At 33.2% G+C, this 26,654-nt stretch overlaps 2 protein-coding genes across 5 annotated transcripts; both read left to right on the top strand.

Annotated features, from left to right (window-relative positions):
• Positions 1–492: 492 nt before the first annotated feature.
• Positions 493–24,975, top strand: LOC106784406 (atypical protein kinase C). Of its 4 annotated transcripts, none has more exons than XM_014743893.1 (10): positions 493–547; positions 1,972–2,044; positions 3,557–3,789; positions 19,137–19,187; positions 20,842–20,927; positions 21,591–21,888; positions 22,001–22,453; positions 22,726–23,198; positions 23,316–23,431; positions 23,691–24,975. In XM_014743893.1, the coding sequence occupies exons 1-10, from the start codon at positions 508–510 to the stop codon at positions 23,776–23,778; spliced, it is 1,911 nt and encodes a 636-aa protein (XP_014599379.1). In that variant the 5' UTR covers positions 493–507; the 3' UTR covers positions 23,779–24,975. The 4 variants fall into 4 exon arrangements, with proteins under 4 accessions (XP_014599379.1, XP_014599380.1, XP_014599378.1 ...); XM_014743894.1 differs by lacking the exon at positions 493–547 and adding an exon at positions 717–797; XM_014743892.1 differs by lacking the exon at positions 493–547 and adding an exon at positions 1,387–1,769.
• On the top strand, positions 23,785–24,975 carry LOC106784407 (putative uncharacterized protein DDB_G0282129). The gene has a single exon (XM_014743895.1). It carries the CDS (start codon positions 23,797–23,799, stop codon positions 24,247–24,249), a length of 453 nt encoding a protein of 150 aa, XP_014599381.1. The 5' UTR covers positions 23,785–23,796; the 3' UTR covers positions 24,250–24,975.
• Positions 24,976–26,654: the final 1,679 nt, after the last annotated feature.

Genomic DNA, 26,654 nt, shown 5'->3' with positions numbered 1-26,654 from the left:
TTAATCTTACGTAGAAAAAAGCATATTAGAGATAAGAAGAATAATAGGTTAATATATAATGCAAGTGTTTTGTGGAACACTTACTAGATGTCACCACCAATGAAATGAATTTTTTGTACTCCTATTTTTTTATATTTTAATTAAATTTGTCTTTTTGTTTAGAATAACTCAAAGTTTTATTCATTTAAATAATATACATGCGAAATACATTTTTCATAAAACGTAAAAACATATCTTTTTTTGTTATGAAAGACCATTTAAAAGGATGTTTTATTTACATAGTTTCTATTCGTTTTTCGTAAAGCATGTGTAATTTTCTAAATAGTCCTCAACTGTTTATTGTCAATGATAGATAATAGAGATAAAACAATGTCCGCGTAATGCGAATAAAATGTCTTAATTATATAAAATTTACATGGTTGATTAACTACATATGTGTGAATACGAAATGACCATTCATAGCATAATTAAATATGGCGGCTTTGGCAATACTGCTGTTGGGACCAAATGAATACGCGTCTCGTCGAATTGTCGTGCCTTGAACTACGTTCGTTTGAAGTGCCTTTTATTTCCTGTGATTTTGAATGCTTTCCATTAGATTAGAAAGTATACGTATATATATATAATATATTTAACTAGTAGAATTTGCAAAGATATATATATATATATATATATATATATATATATATATAGAATATATATAACTAGTAGAATTTGAAAAGATATATATATATATCTATATTCCTTGTGGTGTTTGTGTTCCTCGATAATTGTTCCTGTTTTAAGAAGAAAAAACGGTAAGTATTTGTGTGTACATATATTTTCTCTGACATAGGAAAATGAACGGGTGTTGCATAGTCGTTTCATGGATTGTCACGAGTGAATCACACCTCCTTGAGCTCGTACACTTATAAACGAAGTTTAATTGATATTAAGAGGGGACAATTATCAAGGATCTGGAGCTCTGCTGTGTTTAGCAGCTTCACAACCGTTTATGCGACAGTTTACTGTTTGTTCTTAGCCGACTAACGTAACGCCGATTATTTACTAGTTTTCAAAATGTCTATTTTTGTCCCATACCTTCCCGGTTTATCTACGTTGTTTCCGTTTCATCTCAACTGCCTTGACTAATGATATTTAACGATAATAATTGTATTATTATACTGTGTTATTTCATTTGCCGATAAGAAAAAAGATTTATGATTGTTGTTTTTATTTGATCGGATTGATCAATATTTATCTATTTATTCAGAATCATTATATTTTATCAATATGCGCGATTATATTTGAAGATTTGAATAGAAGAACAAAAGTATTTGATAATAACAGTTGGTGAAAGTGTCTCATACTGTTGCTATTTTTTTTTTGTACTTTTACCTTTTGCAGATTAAACTCATCGATATACTTAGTTTGAAGTTAGATATCGGTGTGCGATTCCAAGTTCTTAATGAGCGAACGTTACATGTTGTTGGATATGTGATGGAGTTTATTACGTAATAATATATATACATGTGGTAGATATTGACATTGATATACTTTTGTAACATAATTTTTAGAGATAATTATGAATATTTGAGAGGCTGCGAATGAATCAAAGTTTTATAATATCTATGTGATCATGATTCCAAATAGATTATCTAATAGTGCACAAAGTAATGTGACAGCGAGCACTCAGTTTGTGTTATATTTACATAAAACAAGAAGGAATGATATATCTTTTTTTAATTCTTATTACTTTTTCAATATGACACTTGGTCGTGTCTTCAAGGGTGAGTCGCTTGTCAATAATTTCCTTTATATCAATTGTATCGTCCTGTATCTATGAGCAGATAAATGTAGCTTAGAAATACGCTAATAATTAGATAACAGTAATTTTACTACGCTACGCAGAGTATTACTGTACAACTTTGATGTTAATTCCATCGTTCAAAGAGAACGTTAACTGAATGTCCATTCTATTTTTCTTTCTAGGTAAGGGGCAACCCAAGGGGCAAGCAAGAATGCCTGCGGAAATGGACATACGAGTCAAAGTTATATATAATGGGTAATGCGCTATTTTTGTATATTATAACATGCTGTAACAGAATAAATCTAGCATACGCTAGGTTTTAGTTATTACCATCAACACCTGATTTTGCTATCCTATATAATTTATTTATTTCTTATTTTAATGAACAGTTTTTTTAAATCGCTAATATTAACATCATTGTTCTGAAAAATAATTCTCTTTTCATCTTCTCAAAGCATCATAAGACTTATTAGTATTTGAAAACAGTTATTTTATATTCTATAAAATATTAATATTCTATATTTTTCATTATATAATTTTCTACATATAATAATAAATTAATTTAATTAAAATATGAGATGTATTTTTATATGAATGAACGTGAGTAGGACGCGAGAGGATATTGAACTGTAAGTGAAAAATGGTAATTTTAAAAGAAAAGTTAATTTAAATTCATGAGTCAATTCGTTATCGTTCATTTTCGCTTTGCAAACGTTAATGCTTGGTCGTAATGGTTGTTCAATGACAATTATCCACTCGGCGTTGCCAAGTTGATTCAACGCGCGAGTCTTCTTGGTTGTACAGCGTGGCAAATCTGTGTAGCGCTAATAGCACGTCCTGGATTTGCTCTCACATGGCTAAGGGGTATTATCGCTTTTAAACGGAAAACATAGTATATATCAGACATATATATATATATTTTCATATTTTGTTGACATAGTATCGGCTAAAAACAAAAAATAAAAAAAAATTGACAAACGCTTCTGTGTCGATCAATGAATAGGTCGCAGTACACGCATACATTAATGTTAATTCATTAAAACAATACAGATAAAACGTGTGAAAAGATAGAAAATATTTAATATTCGAAAGTGCAGGAATGTAGTTTGAAATTTGTATAACACGAGAGAGAACTTGAATACTATCCTATGCGATTTCTCTTCGCGATAAATATTATTAGGTTTTTCATTAAGTCGTTCTCCAACATTTCTTTCTCTCTTTCTCTCTCTCTCTCTCTCTCTCTCTCTCTCTCTTTCTCTCTTTCTCTCTCTCTCTCTCTCTCTCTCTCTCTCTCTCTCTCTCTCTCTCTCTCTATTCTTTCTTTCCTTCTCGCTAATATTAAAAAAATGAGGAACGCGTATTTTTACATATCTTCGTGATATACTAAAAACATACTAAACTTTTAAAGAATATATACGTGTGTATTGTTATGTGTGATGATGAATCCGCTGAATTTGAAAGGTTTGACGCGGAAACTAAAGCACCAGTCAGAAAGGGTATTATACATGAGGAATTTGTAAAGAATTTAACATAAGTAGTAATTAGAAATAAAGGAGAGGAGTAGAAAAGGGTTGCGTCAGGGTTAACAATAGACGACGACGACGACGATTGGTTGGAACGTTAGAAATGAAAATTACATAGGATAAACGTAAAAGAAATTTTGTACTCGTACGTTAATGGACGTATATTTGCGATCACATGTTCAGAATTGGAAAAATATTTCGTTTATTCCGACATTTCATGTAAGAGCCCCAATTTTATAATCAGGGAGGTCCAAATTACATACGTGACGGCCGGGATCTCGGTGGATACGTTGCGGGAGGAGATGAGAGCGATATGCGGGTTTGGTGGCGCAGGGCCAGGTTCAGGGCCGGACCAACAATTCACCATGAAGTGGGTCGATGACGAGGGGGATCCTTGCAGAATCGCGTCGCAGGAAGAATTAGACGAAGCTCTGCGACTGTACGAACTAGAAAAGGACACGGAAATAACGATACACGGTCAGTATCATCACGCTCTCTCTGTTTCTCTTTTTCAAAATATCTGTATCGTATGTGATATGATTTTACGAGGATTATTTATTTATTTGTTTGTTTGTCTATCTTTGATTGAAATTTATATTCTTAGGAAAAAGAAAAAATACGATATGTATCGAAAGTATGCACTCGCATATGTATGTAAGAACAATTAAATGATCTCTTTATTCTCTCTTTTGCTATTTCTTTTCCACGAAATACTTAAATAAAGTTTGCCACAAATCAACTTCGCTTCTTTCTCTTTGCGGGAGTTATATATTATATATATGAATATAATTGTAAAAAGGAAACATATATGGTTGGTAAATACTCTTGCTTTTAATGGGTTTCGCGCGTTTATTTCACCAGCGTCGAAAATAAATGAGTTAAACTTTCGAATTACTCTCTCTCATATTTTCGACGAATATTCGACTAGCATTTCCTTTTTCAAACGACTGCATGTCTCTCTTTCTATTTTTTTCTTTTCCTTTATCTATTTCTCTCGGAAAATATAGTACCTAACTAATTATCTAAGTATGTTATTGGACGTTTGATTTGTCTCGAAAATAAATGGACGATATCTTTCTTCGTCAAGTCTAGTCAAGATCATGATTTTTGCAGAAGTCTGATTATTATCTTATATATTTTTTATTGATCTCGATCATTCGATCTAATAATCGTTGAGATCAATACTTTTTACTTTTCCTTGTGTTTTTAAAGAGCTCAGGATAGAGCACTTAGTCTGACATGAAATTTGAATGTGCTCTTAGTGTATTTATACAGGTCACCACACCTTGCCCAGTTGCTCGATGTGTCGTGTAAATGTAGGATCGTCTAATTAGAGAACCTAACACCTCTTTGTAAAGGGACACGCATTCGAACGTTAAACAATGTTTACGCGTGTATAACAAGCGTTTAAAGTCAAGCTTGTCGGAGTGTAAAAGCAGTTCAATGAAACTATTTAAGAGAATATTTTCCTTACATTATGCAAAGAGTAAAATCGTTAATAAAAGATTCAATTTCTGAATAATTAATATCATTAGGATGCTAATTAATTTAGACTTGAAAGATCATAAGCATGTAGGTCGGATAATGCAGTATTATGAATTTAATATCGAAAGCAAATAATTTTGAAAATAGTAATTGAGGTAACATCCTTTCTGCCATTCTTCTAACATTACTATTCTATTCTACGCATGAATATCTAATATTGTAGTTGTTTCCACGAACAAGGAGTCGCAAACCTAGGTATTAATACCTATTTCTATTGTCTTATCGTGTCTAAAAGGACAAAGGAGATATCGAGCAGTCATGATTCAGATCACTACTACTTTTAGTAAAGATACTTTCTATACTTAGATCAAAGAACCCAGTTACCAATATTAGCTTCGCAGTAATCACAACTCGATGTCCATAAATTGTTTGTCGAACGAATTAACTGAGAACAGATTTTGAAAATGTAAATTATTCAAAATTCGATTTATTTCGAATTGTTTTGTAAAAGTTCGAGTTACGATATATGTAGAAGTTTTGGTCCCAGAAAAGTGTATCTTTCGGTAAGATTTAGCTGAGTGAGAATAAGGTGTCTTAGGAGCGCAGTGTCCTGCGCAGAGATTCTTTGGTGTCTTGTCAGCTTCTCACCCTTTCTTGTTCCACACCCGTGGTGGTGGTGGTGGTCGCGAGAGGCGTGTTTCTTGGTAGTCGAGTAAAAGAAAGGAGCTTGGGAAGAAAGCAGAGAGAAAAGTAGTACTTACACGTCCTCTCAGTCTTGTGTTCATTCTTTTTATGTTACTCGTTGTCCTGTTTGTCCTTGCCTCGTCAAAGTTGGCCAGTGTTAGCAACCCTGACGCAAGGAAAGAAGGAAAGGTGGTGGCAAAGGGGTAGGAGAGTTGGCATTAAACCTAAAGAGGGTGTAGATAGAGGAAAAGAGGAGGAGGAGGAAGAGGTGGAAAAGGCGGGGAGGAGGTGGTGGAGAGAAATGAGGGAGCGCCCACCACTGGCGTTCTCGAGTTTGCGCGTTTTGGTTCGGTTGGTAGCGCGCGCCGAACGACGCTGCCAGTTAACGCATCCTGCCGTGGCAGTCGATATCCTCGTACGGACCGATCAGCAAGGCTGTGATCATTCTCAGAGTTCAGATATAGAAGAGGAGTGACGAGAAGAGTTACCACTGCAACTTTTAATATACAGCAAGGGATTTGTCTAAGAAGAAGAAGAAGAAGAAAAAGAAAAAGAAAAAGAAAAAGAAAAAGAAAAAGAAAAAGAAAAAGAAAAAGAAAAAGAAGAAGAAGAAGAACAAGAAGAAGAAGAGGAGAAGGAGGAGAAAAAGGAGGAGGAGGAGAAGGTGGAGGGGTGGAGGAGGAGGAAGAGGAAGAAGAAAAAGAAAAAGAAAAAGAAAAAGAAAAAGAAAAAGAAAAAGAAATAGAAATAGAAAAAGAAGAAGAAGATGATAAGGAGCGAAGGTTAGAACGATAAAAAATAATCCTGTGTTGTTTTTCTTCCATCGACGACTCGCTCGTTTGCAATCACATCGTCCTCTGATTTTGGCGTTCGGTAGGCGTCCAACTAAGACAGGAAGAAAGGAAGGAAGGAAGTTGAAAGAGAGAGGTCGTAAAAGAGGCGGTAAACGTGCATCGATCGTGGCAGCGATTCGTCGCACGTTCATCCGGATTTCTGTGAAAGAGAGAGAAGGAAAGAGTGAGGGAAAGTGCGAGACGCATCAGAAGGGAGGGGAAGACACAAAGAGAGGGCAAGAGGGAGTTTGGCGTTGCCAGCGGAAAGAGGCAAGGCAGGATAGAGGAAGGTCACGCGCCGGCACGGCTGGAGTCGGTGCGAAATGGCTTGGGGCTACTGGAGCGCGACTTCCGTCAGCGATCGAAGTCGGTCGCCACGTCGAGAAAAGGACAAACAACAACAACAGCAACAGCAACATCAAACGTCGCATCAACAACAGCAGCAACAACAGCAACAATACCAGGAATTGCAGAGTGGCTATGGGATTCAGCAGGTGCAGGTCGAGTCTGGCGGAGGCCTAGCACAGGAGGAACCACCCCGCGGCACGATGATCCAAGCTGGTTCTTTTTACTATACCGCAGCAACAACGGCAGCCGCCGCGGCGGCCGCAGCCGCAGCCGCGGCTGGACGTCGAATCGGTGCTACGATCGAGGGTCCTTCTGTTGCCTCATCTACAAGCGGCATACAAATGTTACCGAGAGAACGACATGTGAAACCACCACCGGTAGCCAATTATCCGCCTTCGCCTGGTAGCGACTCCGGTGATTACGAACAAACACCCCTTGGTGTTGGTATTGGCGGGTCTCGAGGTGCCGAGTGCTCGCCACCGCCCTTACCTCTTGCAGTCAGTCCACATGGTATTGCCGGCGCTGTTCTCGGTCCTGGTGCTGACATCCTGGCACAACCCTGCTCCTCCTCCAGGATGAAGCTACTCGCCGACGAGGCGGCCGAGGAATTCTCGGACGTCGACTCAGCCGGTCCTGAGATTATCTACCCGAGCAATGGCCGTGGTATCGGCACCACTGGCTGCCTATTGCACGGTCCCTGCGCTGCTAATCCACCGCCGGAACCCGCGCCTCCTATACCCCCTCTCCTGGACGAACACACCTCGGCACCCTCGCACATTTGGTTCAACGAAATCACCTGGGGTAGGTCTCTTATACGACTCGCCTTATTTTTTTTTATTCTCTCATTCTTATTCTTATTATCTTATTTTTCTTATATCTCTTTTTCCTCTTTTACCTTTTCTATCATCGAGCTTCTCATTCTTCGACGTTACGTGTAAGTTATTTATCGATTGGACACCTCAAGTTCTCCTTCCGTCTCCCCTTTCTCTTCATGGAATTCTCCTAACCAAGTTTCTTCCCTCGTTGTAATGTTCGCTAGTGAACACGCTGTCTTTCCACTTCGCGATATCCCGGTCTAACGAACCTAGTGTGTACCATAATGTGAACCTTTATAAACATGCAACTTTGCGCAACTATCGAGGCGCCACCAAGACACCCACCCATCCATCTACCCATTTCTATATCTAGGGGACAACCTACCTATATTCCTACCTACCTACGCTCTTTCAGCCTTTTCTCCTTCTATTCTAGCCCTTTTGTCGTGCGATACTAATCGATTTCGTACGAACAGTATTTTCTGTGGCATTTCAATTATTACTTTTTCCTACTAACCCTCTCTCTCTCGCTCTCTCTCTCAGTTTGTTTCTCTTTTTCTCTTTTTCTCTCTCTTTCTCTCTCTTTCTCTCCTCAGAAATGCGATTTAAACAAAAATCAATTCTATCATTTAAATAATCGTAATTAGAACTACAACAAGGGAGAATATTAATTCAGAAATTCTTATCATATGTTCAGACTAGCATGCTTTTCTATTTCTTTTTTTTTTTCATAATCTCGATTCGAAAGTTTAAAGCACTCTAATAACTTTTTATTAATAGTCAATGTAATTACTGTATATTATTTTAATTAATGCTCTAAATTTTTTATCACGAGATTAATGTAATTCCCACGGATTTTGTAATATGAGTATACTTAATAAATAAGTAAATATATAACAAGGGCGAATATGAACGAAATTTGAATAAAAGGTAAGTGTTTTAGGGGTTTTATGGGTTAAAAAAACGTTTTTAAGTTTATAAAGAATTCTTAAAAGAAAATAGATATTTTCTTAGCCATTTGCGAACGAGTTATTCAAGTTGAACGTTTACGCATGGAAAGATTAAAAGTTAATCACGTTGGTGATGCTTTCAACGTCATCAGAAATTATTAGTTTGGTTTTGGTCTTTGATGCCCCGGTGCTTCTTCCATTGTAGGAAGATTTTCAAAGCTCGTTTATCACCTCACGGTATGCTCAAAGAGATTCGAATTTATGCGAGCTATCGCAAAGTTCTAACGCTTGCTTGTTGAAATCTACTTTCGTAGTTTTTTATTTCTATTTCTCTCTTTCTTTTTAGACAGAATGATCTATTCGTTTTCTTTTTAATCATTGATGTAATTTAAAACAATAGGCTTTCAAAATTATTTCGATGATTTATTAGTTGTGAGAGAAGAATTTTATTTTTAGTTTAATAAATTAAATTAATCTTTGTAAATGCATGCGGTATAATTTTTTGTATTATTTCTATTGTTTAATATTATTGTTTTTTATAAGATTTCTAAAAATATAAATCATGCTCCATAGGGTATGTAGAAAGCATATGGAATTTTTCGAATAATAAAATAAATAATTTTGTAGAATTTGATTTATTTCGTTAGAGTATTCGTATGGTCTTATGTATCTTTAGAATTTATTAAAATTGATGGGAGAATTTTGTTATTTTTCCAGAGGAATAAATTCATTTAAAACGTATACTCTCTCGACGAGAGAAAACGTTCAAAACTGTTTGAAGTTTTATTCTAGCAAATATACATAGAAAAGTTATTAATTAATCCTGTACATAGGGTTTAGATAAAGTCCGGTTTAGTAATCCTTGCGCAATGGAGTATGTAAAGTATTATTGGACTTAATGTAAATTCCTAAATACATATAATATTTCGTGATCTCTCTTTCTCGTAGTCAGGTAGGCATTGTCATGTCTAGACAGCATATGATATTTGAACTAAAATTCCCGACAAGTCTTTTTCTTGCGAGTCCATTTTCGTTGAACAGTTATACTGACGCTGACTCAAAGGTTTTTGACGTTTTTAGAGCGCATAGGGGAGGAAAAACTTTGTTTCACAGAGAGCTTCCACCATCTTTTCCGTGGTTACCGTGAAGATTAAAGCAGCTTGTTCTCTTTCTTTCTTTTTCTCTCTTCCTCTTTCTCTTTTTACTCGTACGGACGGATAAGTATAATATTTCTGCTTCAATCGATCTCCTCCCACAAGTTGTTCAACCTAGTACAGAGTACTAGCACGTAGTAGAGGTGATCGCGTAATCGTTCAGACGTTTTAGCGTTTCCTTGGTTCTCTTCTCCTCGTGGATCGTAAAGAAAAGTGGAACTTTACCGTGTCGTTTGAACGGCACTTCGAGTTACGTTCTGTTCTCTCTAACTAAACCTTCGCCTACGATACACTTCTACCACCTACCTATCTACCAACCTGCCAACCAACCTACCTACCTACCTACCTATCTACCTCCTATGTACATATCTCTTGAACTTACGGAACGTAAAAGCTTTTTCGAATCGTGTCACCTTGTTTACACTGCTCTCTTATTCTTGTAATAAAAAACAACAGCGCCCTGGTATATGTTTCTGATTCTGACTAAATTCATTCTTAAATTGATCACATCCTTTTTCTTTTAACAAATTTTCCATTTTTCTTTCAGTACAATAAAAAACAATAGTTCTGTGGTACATATTTTCGGGTTTGATTAAATTAATCAAACAACAGATTTTTTTTTGTTTTCTAAATTTTCCATTGTAAAGTAAGTACAGTCAGAAACACAATAAAATAATGGTAAAGGTTTTTTTCTTGGATTAAATTAATTAAACGACTGATAATATGTAATTTTTTGGTTCTACACATTTGTATCGTTGTATTTCGTTCTTTAGAATGATTGTTGTTTTATTTTTTAAAGTTTAACCAGCATATTTAAGTAATCGCTTTGAATGATAATACATACTTATATAGCACTTATATATATATATATATATATATAAAGCGATGTTCTTTATAAAGATTTAATTGCTCTGCTTCCGCACTCTCGAGCACGCAAAGGAAGGAGGCCGATAGCGACAATAACGTGTATACCACACCTTTTTAGACATATACATATATAAATACATGTATACATTTGTTTTTTATCTATGTGCGTGTTTGGTTCTTCCTATTCGTGTTCTGTTGCAATGGTCGAACTACGACAAACTTAGGGTTATACGTTCGTGTGTCCTAAATCGGTGAAACGATCGCAACGAAATTCGATAGGATAGATAGATGAGAAGAAACTCTCCTTCTCCTTATCAGTTTTTCTCTGGCCTCCTTTGTGTATTAATTTTTTAGGTGTGTGAAAAAGAAAGAAAAAAAGAAAGAAAGAGAGAGAAAGAGAGAGCGGGAGGGGGTAAATGGGTAGAGAGAGATATTCTCGTAATAATTAATAATACTTATTTATCTATCAAGAATATAGTTGAGTGTAATTGAGAAGAGGAGAAAATACACAACAACCCTCTGGTAAAAAGTTTTCGATCAGACGCACCGTAATACGTAATTAATTAAAAATATACACACACATACAGTTATGTTTTATTAATTCATTGTTATACATTGTTACTTATTTTTGAGACATGTATATTAATGGGGAAAATATAAAACAGGGAGTTTGAAATGAAATATAACAGAAATTGCATAAAATACCTTAGGAACGTTAAACGAACAAAATTAGCGAAATAAATATGAATTTTGATGAGCTGTTCAAATTATCGTGAAATGAAATTTTATTCCCTTATAAAATTGCAAATCAAGAAATTAGATCGATCACTTTTTTCCTGGGTTTCCGCAGATTAAAAACAATTCGTTCCTTCTTTTGTTTTTTGTTTTATTTTAATATTTTTTTTTATAATAAATAGCAATTTCTGTTATTTTATACTGCAAACCTCTTCCCCCCCTTTTACTTTCTCATTTATTTCTCGACAATAAATAATAATATATGTAACAATTATATACGTGTGTGTGTTTTTTTAATTAATTTCATATTAGTCTGTGTTTGATCGAAAACTTTTTACCAGGGGTTGTAGGAGAAGGAGAAGGAGAAGGAGGAGAAATTGGTGATGGTGGTAATGGTGGTGGTGGTGATGGTGATGGTGGTGGTGGAGGTGAAGGAGGTGAAGGAGGTGGTGGTGGTGGTTGTGACTAAGGTAAGTTATAGATATTGCCTTTGACGTCATTTGTTTGAAAAATAACAAGTCGAGTAACAGCTGTATATGAAGGGATAAATTTCGGTGGTGGGTGGGGGGAAAGAGTCTTAGCTACGAACAGTAACGGCGTTTTTTTTTTTTAAAGAAGGAAACGAAAAATCTAGCTCGTTCATCTGAGTCACGACGATTGCGTGGATCTAGAGATCTATGTACGTATTTTATTATTTTTAACTAATTGCGATGCTTCTGATTAAAGTTTTGATAAATATGATATCGTTGAGGGAGAATAATCGTAGGTGCATATTGCAATCTCAAGATCGTATGTATTTATGCATGTGTTTTGTATATTCATATCATTCTGTTTGATATTTACGATTCTTTCCACTGATGTAATCGATCACGTTTCATCCGTGTTTGGTCGTACACATAGATTGAGAATCCTTCGTATTCTCTCATTTTTATTTATAATATGTATATATACTATTAAATCATACGTTTCATGTTTACGATGAAGTTAACGTAATAATGAACATTTTTCTTTGAAACTTTTAATGATCCTTGGTATACATATATATACATACTACGTAAATTACTTCGTTTTATCTTTTAATTAAAATATTTGCACCTATGCATATATGTATGAACGTGTATGTGCGTAACGTATATAATAAAAAGTGATAAAACAATCAGTTTTTATAGGAAAGATTATTTTTGCAAAATTGATGAAATAATACGATTTCGAATAATCGATTCTTTTTATGTTATTGCATATAGAATAATATTATCATTTTTATTATTTTTTCAAAAAGTACAAAAGGTTTAGTAAATACATTTTTTTTATCTTTATTTACTCAAACATTTTAACCAGTCTTTCTAGATAATAAGCAATATTTCGTGAATAATATAAACAAATATGATGCAAAATATCTAATCGTTTATTTGTTTGTTTTGATAACAGTTTATGAAAGTATGAAGAAAAAATTGCATTTATCTTTAATTAAATACGAAAAAAGAGGAGGTAATCAAGAGATAAACAAAAAACGATGCTTTCATACACGGTGTGTGGATCTATTTGAATGTTATTACAATGAGTTTTATCATAATACGTATCGATCTGTACAGCTTTATAATCAGCTGTTACCGGTCTTTATCTTATCTTACACACGGAGAATCGCGACGTACTAAAGAGTGAGAGAAAAATAGTGAATGATAGATAGAAATAGATAGAAATAGATAGAAATAGATAGAAATAGATAGAAATAGATGAGTGAAAGATAGAGAATAAGATAATCAAGTTGTTTAGCAAACCAGTCGGTACGCAACGTTCGCGTCGTTACCTTCTTCGTTTAATTCAGTTTCTAATCAAGAACTCGAGATCATTTTCTTTCTTTCTTTTTCTCTCTCTCTCTCTCTCTCTCTCTCTCTCTCTCTCTCACTCTCTTTTTATTACTTTCTCTTTCTATCTTTTCTTGTATGGTGGTACAAGGTGGTACAGAAAAATACTTGATATATAAATTTTCTGAGTTTTTTTTTTATAATTAAATTTAATAGTGTATTAGTTTTTTCTTATGGTATTTTTTGTTAGAATAGTAATAGTAATATTTATCTATTTATTTATCGATTTGTATTATTATTTTCTCTTTTCCTTGTCTAGAATTGGATTTATATTATATATATCAATATTAATCCAATAATAATATTTATCTATTTTTATATAAGTCTTGATAATGTTTTTTTTAAAATTAAATTTATATTATATCGGCCTACCTTTAATGATGTTTTCTTTAAACTAATAATAATAAGCATAATCATTTAGTTATCTATGATCTTATCTATTTTTCGCCATCTGTTATATTAGGCACCTGTGTGTATACATATTATCCGTATAATACCTATGCACATAGATAATACACATGTAACCTCAATTTGTCGAGCAAATGCTATTAAGAGTATTTCAAAGTTATCCTCTCTCTCTCTCTCTTTCTCGTGGTGCTGCCTCCGTCATTGATCACTCTCGTAGTTTGCACGCCATAACGCTGCCTATGACACCGTTCTTTATTAAAGAGGACGTCGAGAGAAGTGCTCCAAATGCTCTTCCTCTTTTGCTTCTTCTTCTTGATCCTCCAAGATCCATCATGCTTTTTCTTTACTTCTATTCTATCTATTCTACTCTTGCCTATTTTATCTTCTTTAAATTTGTTCACGTGATTTTCTACGAGAAATCAGACAACGTAACGATAGTATCGTTGTTCCAATTTTACCTCGTTTTTATAAGAAATTATTTCTTTTTCTTCTTCTTCTTCTTCTACTTCTTCTACTTTTTTTTTGTAGGTTTTTAAATATTTATTTATTTATTTATTTATTTATTATTATTATTATTATTATTATTATTATTATTATACACGTTGATATAATACGTTTAACATAGAAATTGATGTTTTAAGAGAGAAAATGAATAATTCGTGTTTCAAGATAGATTGGAAAATTGTAATTTCTTTCTAACATGCAAATTAGTATTTTAGATATTATTCTATCTTTTCTTTTCTAAATCATTGTTTATTTATAAGTATTATAAATAGAGAAGAAAATTGTAGTTGAGTTGATTATATAATCCCCTTGTATATTAATCATTTTTTTTCTTCTTCATGATTTTAATCGATTTGAGGTCGAAGATTACCGATTAATCTTCAATGATATCTAATCTCGTTAGTGTTGCGTTAAACTAAAAATATAGCTATTTTTAAATAATATTTTGTGAATCTTACGGTGACGCGAACTCGAAACGATTGTCGATTTATTTTTTGATGCGTAAATATACATCTATATGTATATGTGTGAAAAACGAATGATCGTGTGTATTAAATTGGAGAGAATTTAAAGTGACACTCAGACATCGATGATGTTACTTTAATTGCTCAAATTGATGCGACACGATGTCACTAGAAAAAAGACACGTTAGTTTTTATTACCTCGTTATTAGTCGATACTTCATTTAATTTTTTCTTTTTCTATAGCTCAATGCATATTATTTTGGAGCAAATTTAAATTGCGATGATATTTGAATTTTTAGGGATTCAAATTGTGATTTTTATAATCAAGTTTATTCTTAAATTAAATTTCAATCTTAATAATTATTGAACATAACGGAATAAGATTATGTGATTTTTAAAGGCCTAAGTTATTAATTGTATTTAAAAAATATTTTACACAATTTTAATGCCTAAACAAGTTATGTGATTTTATGGTTACAACAATTTAAGTATCAAAGTACATGTTTAAAAAACCGTGGAAGTTTGAAAAAAAAAATTGCAACTTGCATCCCCGACGATCATAACTTATAAAAGTGCTAAAAAGACACCACTATGCGAACGATAAAAAACAAGTAGTAAACATTTCTCTTTTTTATGTTCTTAATCTCAAAGTTTTGCGACATGAAACGATCCGTACTTTAGAATAATAACTAATGCTATATTCCTCTTGTTAAAGATTTATAGTTAGAACTTTACCCGAATGAGTTTTACCTTGGAATGCGTTAGACTGTTAAATATTTAAGTATACATACATATATACGTGCATAGGTATGATCAAGAAATTATGAAATTTTCCACTTCCTGTACAATTTTCATACAATTCACGTACCACACGTACATTTACATTCTATCATTTTTTACAATGATAACAAGTTTGTTGGTTTAGTTTAAAAAAAAAGAGAGTTAGAGAAAACTACTAAATAAAGAATACAGAGACGGAATATCGAGTTGGTAAACGAACTTAACTTTTTTTTTGAACGATCTGAAAGAGACCTTCCAACATATTGTTTTCCCATGACGTATTTGTCGAAACTTTGTTATGTATGTTTCCTATAGTTATCATGCATAATAAGTACGAGGGTGAGTTGAAAAGTTTTGAGCCTTAATCTTCTCCCTAAAAAAATACTTTTATTTTTTTTTTCTTTTTAATAAAAGTGAGTTGGACGGAAAAACATTGTATCTATGTTAAGTTTAAAACTTTTCAACTCACTCATGTATAAATTGTCGTCGAAAAAAAACGATCCTTTTTTCCCTCTCTCTCTCTTTCTCTTTTTCTTTCTCTCTCTCTCTCTCTCTCTCTCTCTCTCCCTCGCTTTCTTTCTCTTTCTCTGTCTTTCTATCGTGTTTTGCCCGGTTAAAGTTCGAGGCTACCACCGCCAAGAAGAGGTCTGTGCTTGAATAGTGTCGCTTCGCGAGTACACCTCGCTTTGTTACATCTTCGAGCTTGTATGCTGTATAAGACACTTCTCTTCCTTTTACCTTTCCCTTTTTCTCCTTTTTCCTTTTCTCCCTGTTTTCTTCAAACCCTCTCTCCACTACTATCGAGTTTTATTACTCGTGCGGCGACCCCGTATCTAACTAAACATTTTATTTGATAAGATTCTTCGTACGATTAGACGATAGGAAAACTTGAGAAAAAAGTCAAATAAACGTGTGAACATTTTTCGCAATATAATTTACTTATATATTTATATTTTTTAAAACTTATTTTCTCTTATATGTGTGCAATTTTGCTTATTAGAAATGTGTAATATATGGAAAAAAAAGGAAAAGGGCTGAAATACAAATATTCTAGGATTCTAAGGGAAGAAGTTCAGATATTAATTAAAATTAATTTTGACAATGAAACAAAAAATAATTATGATACTTTTATAGATCTATATTCTAAACGACTGTTGTATGTACAACGACTTGTTCCCAATTCGCTTGACAGTTTATATATCATTTTTTTCTTTCAAAATTTGTTATTGCATTCTAGAACGTTCTAACATTTTCTGTTCTCCTTTCGTAAAATATTAATAACTTCCTTGAAATTATTTTATTACATTATTTTGTGCACATTGAAATTTGAGTAAATCGTTGTATGTAAAATTCATGAAAATGTAACGATCCTTCAAAAGCTCGTGACCTATAGTTACCTATCACCGCTGAGGGTTAAATAAAAATAGAACGAAATGTCAGTCAGATTCCATACACGAGCATACACGCACGTACACATAAACAAAGCATAAATATAGAAAAGAGAGGACAGATAAACGATCTCTCGAATGGACTTTTCTATATCCGTCGTTTGATCAATTTATTGGAAATCTCGTAACACACGAAATCCGGAATATTCCAGTCAGCAAATGAATAGGATTCACATACCAGCTTTGATTTTTCGACAAAGTATAAATTAATAATCGCGTTACGAAGCTTTGTTTTAATTACACGACTATACAATGAACATGTACGTATATATGTCTGTATGTGTGTGTGTGTGTGTGTGTGTGTGTCAAGATGAGACGAAGAAAGTGAAGTGCAATTAGGTCGCATTAAATATGTATAACAAATTGCATGTATAGTGAGTCATAAGAGCCCCTGAATTGAATACGAAGGTAGTCACTTCGAACAGTTTCTCTGGAAATCATGTTAACAACACGTATAATACAAAAATTCTAATTCGGAGACAAGGTCATAAAGAGCAGATTATTTTATATGAACTTTTTGTCTTCGTTTAAGCGTATATGAAACTACTCTTAAAGTTACGCTCACATATTTTGAAATATCCTGTATAATGGTATGAAAAATCAATGATCTTTCGTTCCCTTTTGCATGGATACAAAGCTCGAAGTTATTACAACGCTTTGATCATTTTCGTAACATAGTCATGAACACGTTAGCAACATCCTTGTTAACGACTGCGTCATCGACTTAACGCGAGTTCTATATTCGTGGCTTTATTAAACCCGGTGAGGACCGGTGTATTCTAGCTTAATAAATATACATGCATTCTTGATTCGTCCATCGACCGTGTCCAGCAGCTTACTCTGACAACGACACTTAACCTTCTTTCTTCTCTTGTTATATATATATATATATATAGTTATATATATACAGTGAGTCACAAAAGTATTTGTACTCGCTCTCGCTGTAGATTTGAAATAATTGATATTGGCTTGCAATGCAAAGTTTAAAAATTCCTATACACAGAGATATATTTTAGAATTATTCAAATTTCAAATTGATATCAATTTGATTGTTTAATATATTTGGATTGGAATAATATTTTATTTTTTTAGAGAAATATAATTTGATTTTAAATGATCAAAAATTGGTCTCGCCAAGAGTATTTGCATTTATGTAAGATATAATAAGAATATAATTATTATTTTGTAAGTAAAACTCGGTTGATCCTCTTTCGCATTTTATAATGTTTTTGAGACGATCTTTTTTTCTCTCTTTATTTTTCGTGTAATTATCTTTCTACGTTAACGAATAAAAAACAAACGATTTATAAAAGACAAGTATTCGTGGAACAAAGTAAGCTAGCTCGATCGTACCTTTCACACACATTTACACACAAGTATGTGTATATGACAAATAAATGGGATCCAATTCTTTCGATATTTTTAAGTATCGAATAAAAGAAAAAATAGAGAATGGAAAAATGCATATTTATTCAAAGTTACTTGAAAAACTAGTCGTGCGGTATATTAAAACGCGTTATTGCATATAATACATTATTGCTTTTCAAATCATTGAATCAGAACGCTTGCACACAACGAGATAACAAGAAAAAATGCACTGAATCAATTACGAGTGTTTGCGACCGATAGAGAAATTTGCTATTCGAGCGAAACTAAAAAAGATAAATATATATATGTGTGTTTGTGTGTGTATGCGTGTGTATGGTATAGACATACGTTTATTACACACGTGTTATATAGTAGGCAAGCTTGAATTTAGAATCTTCGTCACTCTTTATCATCTATCTTGTTCCTCTACTTCTTGGAGACCCTTACTTCATTGATATTTACTATTATGGTGTGTAGTGTTACCAGAGTTAAGGTATACATATGCATTAAACGCGAAGTACCGAATAAAATATGAGTCAAGGAGCTCGTCAGACAGGAGCATCGAAATAAGTGCTCTCTCAATCATGAAATTATTTATTTTTTAACTATACATACGCGAATAATTTATTATTATTTCATATCCTTTTTCCTTTTTTTTTATTATCCTTCTTTTAGAAAATATTTACGTATGAATAATGAAGTATCTTCTTCGGGTTATTCGACTCTACCAAAATGTTTGTTAAAATTATGAAAACGATACAAGATTCATAAAATGCACATACATAAATTTCAACGCACAACGATAATTAATTTAATAAAATAAACCTAACATTATTGTTCTAACTTCAGATGTTTCTTCAATATTTCTATTGGCTTTATTGGATTTTTATTTTGGAATGTGTCCACGTGAAAAGTTTCTTGCGTTATATTAAATAGTTGTGATGTTCTCGGGAGAGTAGTTTGAAATTTGTTTTATTGATTTGAAAGAAATTCTGAAAATTTTTATTCCCATATTGAAGATGTCTAACCACAAGAAATATTTTAGAAAATAATTTTAAGATATTTGTACTTTCGCGTGAAAAATAAAATGTCATCATGTAAATTTATTTGTTTCAGTTTTTCCAAATGTGCCGCCCGCCCCAGGAATGCCTTGTCAAGGAGAAGACAGTGAGTTTGTTTAGTTGCATTTAAATGCAATCAGTATTTAATAAACCTAGAATATTATATCGATGCTCGTTATTGTGTTTTATAGTAGTGTTGCTTTCGATCGTGTCTTGATACGTAAACTAGCCAGCGAGTTGGTCGACGAACGACAATAAAATGGATCAACCCCGGACACTTTCTGTGTATTCTCGGATTTATTTATCCATCGATGGAAAATTTGTAAATCGATCCGAATGATGAATCATTTACTAATTCATCGTTATAACCCATCGTCATTTTCATCGTCATTGTCATCGTCATCGTCATATTGATTTCTTTTTTCTCGTCCACGATTATGTATATAAAATGCGTAATCAAATTATTGGCAACGAATAAATTTCTTTGATTACATCTTCTGTAAATCTGTTAGCAGAATTATTTTTTTTTTTTTTTTTTGTAAAGCAGCATATCTTTAGTCTAAAGTTTAGATTTGTTGCAAGTCATGTAGATTCAATTGGTGTGCAGTAACAAAAAAGATTACACATAGGAATCCCTTTTTTAGTTAGCAAATATTTTTTACTACTAAATTTATTCTTTTATTGTATACCAATTTAATTTTTATGATTTAAGATAACATTAGATTCTAAAGTTATTTTTTAGAAAACAAAATTGAGGAAACGTACAATTCTTACATATGTACGAAATTTATGAAAATTTATTCTGTGCCAAGTAATTTAATTCAGACGCTATGTTTATATCCAAGTAATATTTTCTCGAGAAAATGAAAGCTATCAAGCACGTAGAGAAAATATTTGAAAATTTCGCGCTAATCTCGAGGACGACGAAATACACATAGAGATGTTTACAAATTTTCCGTCGTATGTCGTTGTCGTTCTTTTGTTGTATTTTACATATATATTTTCTTAACTTACATTTACGCGTAAACGCGATCATCTTTCTCGCGATGTAGAGTCCTGTTTTAAAACACGCGGTTATTCTGATCAAAGCATGGAACATTTGAATCTAATCCGACTTTTTCTTCATGTTGTCCAACAAGGTTAGAAACGTTTGGATTTATTTATACGTTAATATGTGATTAAAATGTACATTCAAACGTAGTACGTGAAAGAAAAGTGTGAAAAGTAGAAGAGGAAAGAAACAAAAACAATTAATTGCTTGGAAAAAAATGAATTGTCTTTGTTACACATTTAAAATCATTTTTAATTATTTTACATATCATTTACACATAATCACATGAGTATAGCAAATCCATGAAACCACACATAACACATACATGCATACGTGAACCACACATAAATATGCACCTACATAAGAATTTACATTAATACACCCACACGATCATTTATTTTAGCATTTCTGTTGCCACTTCTGTTGCTATGCGTTGTTGTCATTGTTGTGTTGTTGGATGTTTCAGTGTGCGTGATTGTTACGATGTCATGCTTAGCTCTCACTATGATTTAATTCTTGTTTTTTATTTCAATTATTTTTTTTATTTCGATGTATTATATGCGAGGGGGAAAAAACCAAAAGCGAATATTACAGGTATTCCAATCATCGTACACCCTGTCACTTGTTACTTTACTAAATCCCTCCCCTCTCTCCCCCCATAAAGTTCCTTCAATCATTTGTGACATTTATTTGGTTTCATTTTCCAAAGGAAGCATATACAGACGCGGAGCACGTAGGTGGAGGAAGCTGTACCGGGTGAATGGACATATATTTCAGGCGAAACGCTTCAATCGGGTAAGCACACCAATTTATATACATAGTTTATATTTTTTTTATAATTAAAATTGTTCATTATTATTATTATTTCGAAATATATATGCATAAACATATATATATGTATATACATATGTATATATTTCTTCTCTCATATACATACCAATCACCATCGAGCTTTTATATATAAATAGAATTTTGTTCCATTCACGTTGAACATGATCAAACGACATACCAGGAAAGAGGGAGAAGGAAACTTGCTGGCTAGTGAAAGTTCGTCGATGAGCTTTCTCGCAGGATGAGGATCTTCTCATTTCTTTCTTTTTTCTTTTCTCTTCATTCTACAAAAAATTAGACGCAAATATTTAATACTTCTCGCTGTTTTGGCATATATAGTAATCGCTGCCGCCTATGTATTATATATAAATATATACGTTATTGAATATTATTTAATTGATCATACAGTTGGCTGAAGAATTTATGTTAATAAGTATTTCTTCGATGGTTTGGAGATGCTGAAAATAAAATATTTGTATATACGTGTGAGTAAAAAAGAGAAAGATCTGCACACACATGTATATACACACATGGATAAAAATAAATACACAAATGGAAAGAGAAAAAGGGCCAATATGGGTGTAGGTATTACCGATAACTAACTTCCTTGTTTGACTTCCTTCTCAGCGGGCGTTCTGCGCGTTCTGCCAGGATCGGATCTGGGGACTGGGTCGACAGGGATTCAAGTGTATCCAATGCAAGCTTCTTGTACACAAGAAATGTCACAAGGTGGTGCGGAAGCCCTGTTTGAGCATGCAACAGCAGCAACAACAACAACAACAACAACAATTGCAGAGCACGGAATCCCAGACGATCGACAGGAACGGAGATCAACAACAGCCTGATTCTCTCCGTTGCAGTCCGGCTGCTCATCTCGAAGACGAGATTGTTGAGTCGCCGATCGTCGAGGAGCACTCACGTAATCGTAAGAAATCTAAACAATCCTAATATAAAAATTTACAAGAAAATCTTGCGTATTACTGAAGATATTATTGAATGAATAATTCTTATTAAAAGTATGACATGAAAATAAATAGGAACCAGCAGTTACGAAGGGGAAGAATTGGCACTGGACACGGGTACCGGGGCTGATAATTCAAACGATATGCAGAGACAGTACTCGTTGAACGATTTCGAACTCATCCGGGTTATCGGTCGTGGCTCATATGCAAAAGTTCTCATGGTCGAACTTAAACGTACCAAGAGGATTTATGCGATGAAGGTGATTAAGAAGGCATTGGTAACAGATGACGAGGACATTGACTGGGTGCAAACGGAGAAGCATGTATTTGAGACTGCCTCGAATCATCCCTTCCTCGTTGGCCTTCATTCGTGTTTCCAAACACCCTCGCGACTCTTCTTTGTTATCGAATTCGTCCGAGGTGGCGATCTTATGTTTCACATGCAAAGGCAGCGTCGACTTCCGGAAGAGCATGCACGCTTCTATGCTGCTGAAATTAGTCTTGCGTTAAACTTCTTACACGAGAAAGGTTTGTTGGCAATTGGATCAATTTTATTTTGGATATATATGTTGTATAGTTTATTATAATAATATACAGGACGAGGCAGAAGTCGTGCACTGTAGGGTGAACTGTTTTAAAAATTTTACCTAATTGTTTAAAAGATTAATGCGCGACTTTTGCTTCACTTTATATAATAAGTTAAAAAATATATTGTAGGAAATTTGTTAGGGATGCTGTATATATAATGATGTCTTAGGAATTATTGGATAAAAAAATAATAAACAAAATTGATTCGACAGGTATAATATATCGAGATCTAAAGCTGGATAACGTATTGCTGGATCATGAAGGACACGTCAAGTTAACGGATTATGGAATGTGCAAAGAGGGTGTCCGAGAAAGTGACACTACTGCTACTTTCTGTGGGACACCTAACTACATAGCTCCAGAGATATTGCGTGGAGAGGATTATAGCTTTTCAGTCGATTGGTGGGCTCTTGGCGTTTTATTGTACGAAATGCTTGCGGGTCGTAGTCCTTTCGACATAGCTGGTGCTTCGGAGAATCCCGATCAGAATACTGAGGATTATCTCTTCCAAGTAATATTACAAAAGACGATTCGTATTCCGCGATCGTTATCGGTAAAGGCTGCTTCCGTCTTGAAAGGCTTCCTTTGCAAGGATCCCGCTGAAAGACTCGGTTGCGGGAAGAGGCCTTCGGCTTTTATCGATATAGTCACACATTCTTTCTTCAAGGCTATCGATTGGGAAATGGTATGTCACTTTTTTTCTTTTTTTTCTCTTTCTTTCTGTTTCATTGAGAAGAATAGATAGGTGACTCTTTGAATATACAAGTTCTAACGAGCTATGATGTTAATCGATAATCTGCAGCTTGAACATAAGCAAGTCACGCCGCCATATAAACCACGCTTGGATTCTGACCGAGATTTGGCTAACTTCCCGCCAGAGTTCACCGATGAACCAGTACATCTGACGCCGGACGATCCGTAAGTTTTTTCATTATCTTTTACCTTTGATGAAATTCATTTGGAAGTTAGTTTATGAAACTACTATTTCTCATTTATACAGACTTTTCTCAGGGTAACAAAATAATTATATTTTGAGTTGCGTAAACTTGTACATCATTATTATTACCATATTGGTCTAAATTATATTTTTATAATTCTTTCACCAAGTTTATTGTTATAATAACCAGTTTATAATAATATCATTTTATTCACATTAGTTTCTTTTATATTTTTCTAGGAGAGTTATTGATAAGATTGATCAAAGCGAGTTTGAGGGTTTCGAATACGTGAATCCGTTATTAATGTCTCTGGAGGATTGTGTGTGACAAGAGCCGCTCATAGTAATGCCACGGCACATTCAAGAACAGCAACAGCAACAGCAACAACAAATGCAAGAGTTTTACATGGAAGAATTGTCGAACAAATTGTCAAAGTTACGAATCGATCCCCTCCTTCGTATAAGTTCTGAAAATCAGGGATATCATAACGACGTTTTCGTAATGACCTATTCGCAGGAAAATGAGAACGACAATAATTACAACGAGTATCATCTGCCGCCAATCTTCCCGTTTCGATACGAAAGGCCGATGTGCTCCCGTTCTCTTAGTATTACTGATGTCACTTATGATTCCGGTAACAATAACAGCAACAGCAGCAGCAGTAACAGCAACAAAACGGATAATAACAACGCGATTGTCGCTACTAACAATTATGATGAAAATGATTACGATGACGTGGAGGACGAGAGTCCTAGAAAGGGACTATTGAAGCAAATATTTTGCCTTCCATTAAATTAAGATCGTTATACACACATACACATAAAAATGGGGCGGTGGGGGGCTGCGTTTTTAAAATGAAATAAAAGAAAGAGAAGATAAAAAATAAAAATACAAAAAATAATATAAAAAGAAAGAAGGAAGAAATATTCGCTTCCCGGTATTATTATAATAATATGATAAACGATGATCAATTATATCCATCGTCATTTTTTTTTTATAAACAAAGACAGATATGAGATTTGAGGCCTACGACAATGTTGCGAACTTTTATCAAAGTTCTCTCGTCTGACTTCTGTCAAAGTAGACGAGCGCATTCGAATTTGTCATACGTTCATATATATATATATATATATATACACACATATGTGATATATGCTTTCATATATATATATACTTACACATTATAGGAATTGTACCCTTACTTTAATTCTCTTGACATGGTGCTGCAATATGAATTTATTCTATTAACGTCTAACGTTATTTTCAGCTACTTTTAATGCTGGGAAATGTGGTTAAAGAAAAACATTAAAGAAGAAGTAGTAGAAGATGATGATGATTATGATGGCGATGACGATGATGACGGTAATGATGATAATGATAATGATGATGATGATAATGATGATAATGATGATGATGATGATGATGATGATGGCGATGATGACAACGATGACAACGATGGTGATGACGATGATGACGAGCAGGAAGGGGAGGTGGTGAAAGGAGAGAAGAAGAAGGAGGAAGAAGGAGGAAGTAGGAGGAAGAAGGAGGAAGAAGGAGGAAGTAGGAGGAAGTAGGAGGAAGAAGGAGGAAGAAGGAGGAAGAAGGAGGAAGAAGGAGGAAGAAGGAGGAAGAAGATTAAAAAAAAAGAATATAAAACGTACCTGACTGCTTCGACTAATCTCTCTTTCTAATTTAAGATATGTTATTCCATTGTGCAGTCATTCCACTTATATCTATAGATATAGATATATAAATATAATATACAGACATACATACATTTACGTATATACTAATAATTAACGACGATTAACTAACAGTTTTTGCTTATTATTGAAAATTGAACAATAATTTTAATCTGTTCAAAACGAATCAGGTGAAGAAAGTTGACGCGATTTAACAACAATAATTAAAAGTATTACAAGAATTAGAAATTAGATGCATTTCAAATGCCAACATACCAAACGTATAGGTGTAATAAATAATATTTCTACGATGATCGACTAGAGATGATTGAGAGACTTTTTCACGTATTTTCTTTTGTTTAGAAATTTTTTTTCTTTTTTAATTGCATTTTTTATTCATATATTATTATTTTGTTTTAATTGAACTAACTACACCGAAAAATATAGCTTAAAAATAAAATATACGAATAGTTATGTAGTCAAATGATAGACACTTTGAAAGTGTGTATGCACTTTGATTATATACCGCGTTATTATAAAATATGAAATATATTATTATATATATATATATATATATCAAGTCGTTGTAACTGTGAAAAAAAATAACACGTTCTAAATATCTTCTTTTATCAAATGTTTGTGTAAAACCTTGCGCAAACGTATATAATTGAACCGATTATTATAAAAGTGGTGTCCATTGTTGACAAAAAAACATTGAGGAGAAACATAATTTTTATTAAATATAAATAAAATGTCAAAATTATGAGTGTTTCTCAATTTTTTTCAAATGTCCTTACACTACTTTCATAATATGAGGTACATTTTTCTTTTTTTTTTTAAATATGTAGTTTATTTAGAGAGCGATAGACAGAGTATTAATAAAATGTACATATAAAGTCAATTAAGAGTGTATTTTCTAGATGCTACATTTAATTATACCGTTTGTATAATTGCATTCGCTTGATAACAATAAAAATGATATTATTATTATTATTATTATTCGCATACATATTTTTGTTTTTTTTTTATTATTTGCTTGTTTCTATCGAAAACAAAGTTATTTCGTTCTTTCGAGAGGAAAAAAGTACCTCGTTTGCAGTTACAACGATTTTTATACATTGACCTGAAGTATTGATAAATTAAAAAAATAAAAAAGACAAAAAAAATGAAGAAGAAGAAAAAGAAAAAAAATACCAATTCTCGGAAAACAATTAGTTAAATACTTTTAAAGAAAGATAATATAAATATTAAAAGGATAAAAATTAAATCAATTCGAATTATTAGAAGGACACGTTGAGAAGATAAGGTAAAAAGCGTTATCGAACTTTCATTTACGAATGTTGGGTATTACACCTTTTTAAAAGATTAATTGAAAATAATAATAGTTACTATTGTTTAATGAGACAAAATTTTAAATTAAAGAGATAAAAAGGAATAAAATAAAAGGAGATAAAAAAAATACAGAATACAAAAGTTGCCGAGAGAGAGAGCGAGAGAGAGAGAGAGAGAGAGAGAGAGAGA

The sequence above is a fragment of the Polistes canadensis genome, unplaced genomic scaffold (genome assembly GCF_001313835.1).
Source record: "Polistes canadensis isolate GaletaPanama2010 unplaced genomic scaffold, ASM131383v1 scaffold_34, whole genome shotgun sequence".
NCBI lineage: Eukaryota > Metazoa > Arthropoda > Insecta > Hymenoptera > Vespidae > Polistes > Polistes canadensis.
Note: the sequence above shows the minus strand (reverse complement) of the source record. Positions and strands in the feature narration are given on the sequence as shown.

Bases quoted from the DNA above. Each gene is read 5' to 3' on its own strand.
- LOC106784406 (XM_014743891.1), top strand. From the start codon at position 6,638: ATGGCTTGGGGCTACTGGAGCGCGACTTCCGTCAGCGATCGAAGTCGG. The intron at 21,889-22,000 runs GTAAGAAATCTA...GAAAATAAATAG, and splicing joins CGAGGAGCACTCACGTAATC to GAACCAGCAGTTACGAAGGG. The intron at 23,432-23,690 runs GTAAGTTTTTTC...ATATTTTTCTAG, and splicing joins CATCTGACGCCGGACGATCC to GAGAGTTATTGATAAGATTG.
- LOC106784407 (XM_014743895.1), top strand. From the start codon at position 23,797: ATGCCACGGCACATTCAAGAACAGCAACAGCAACAGCAACAACAAATG.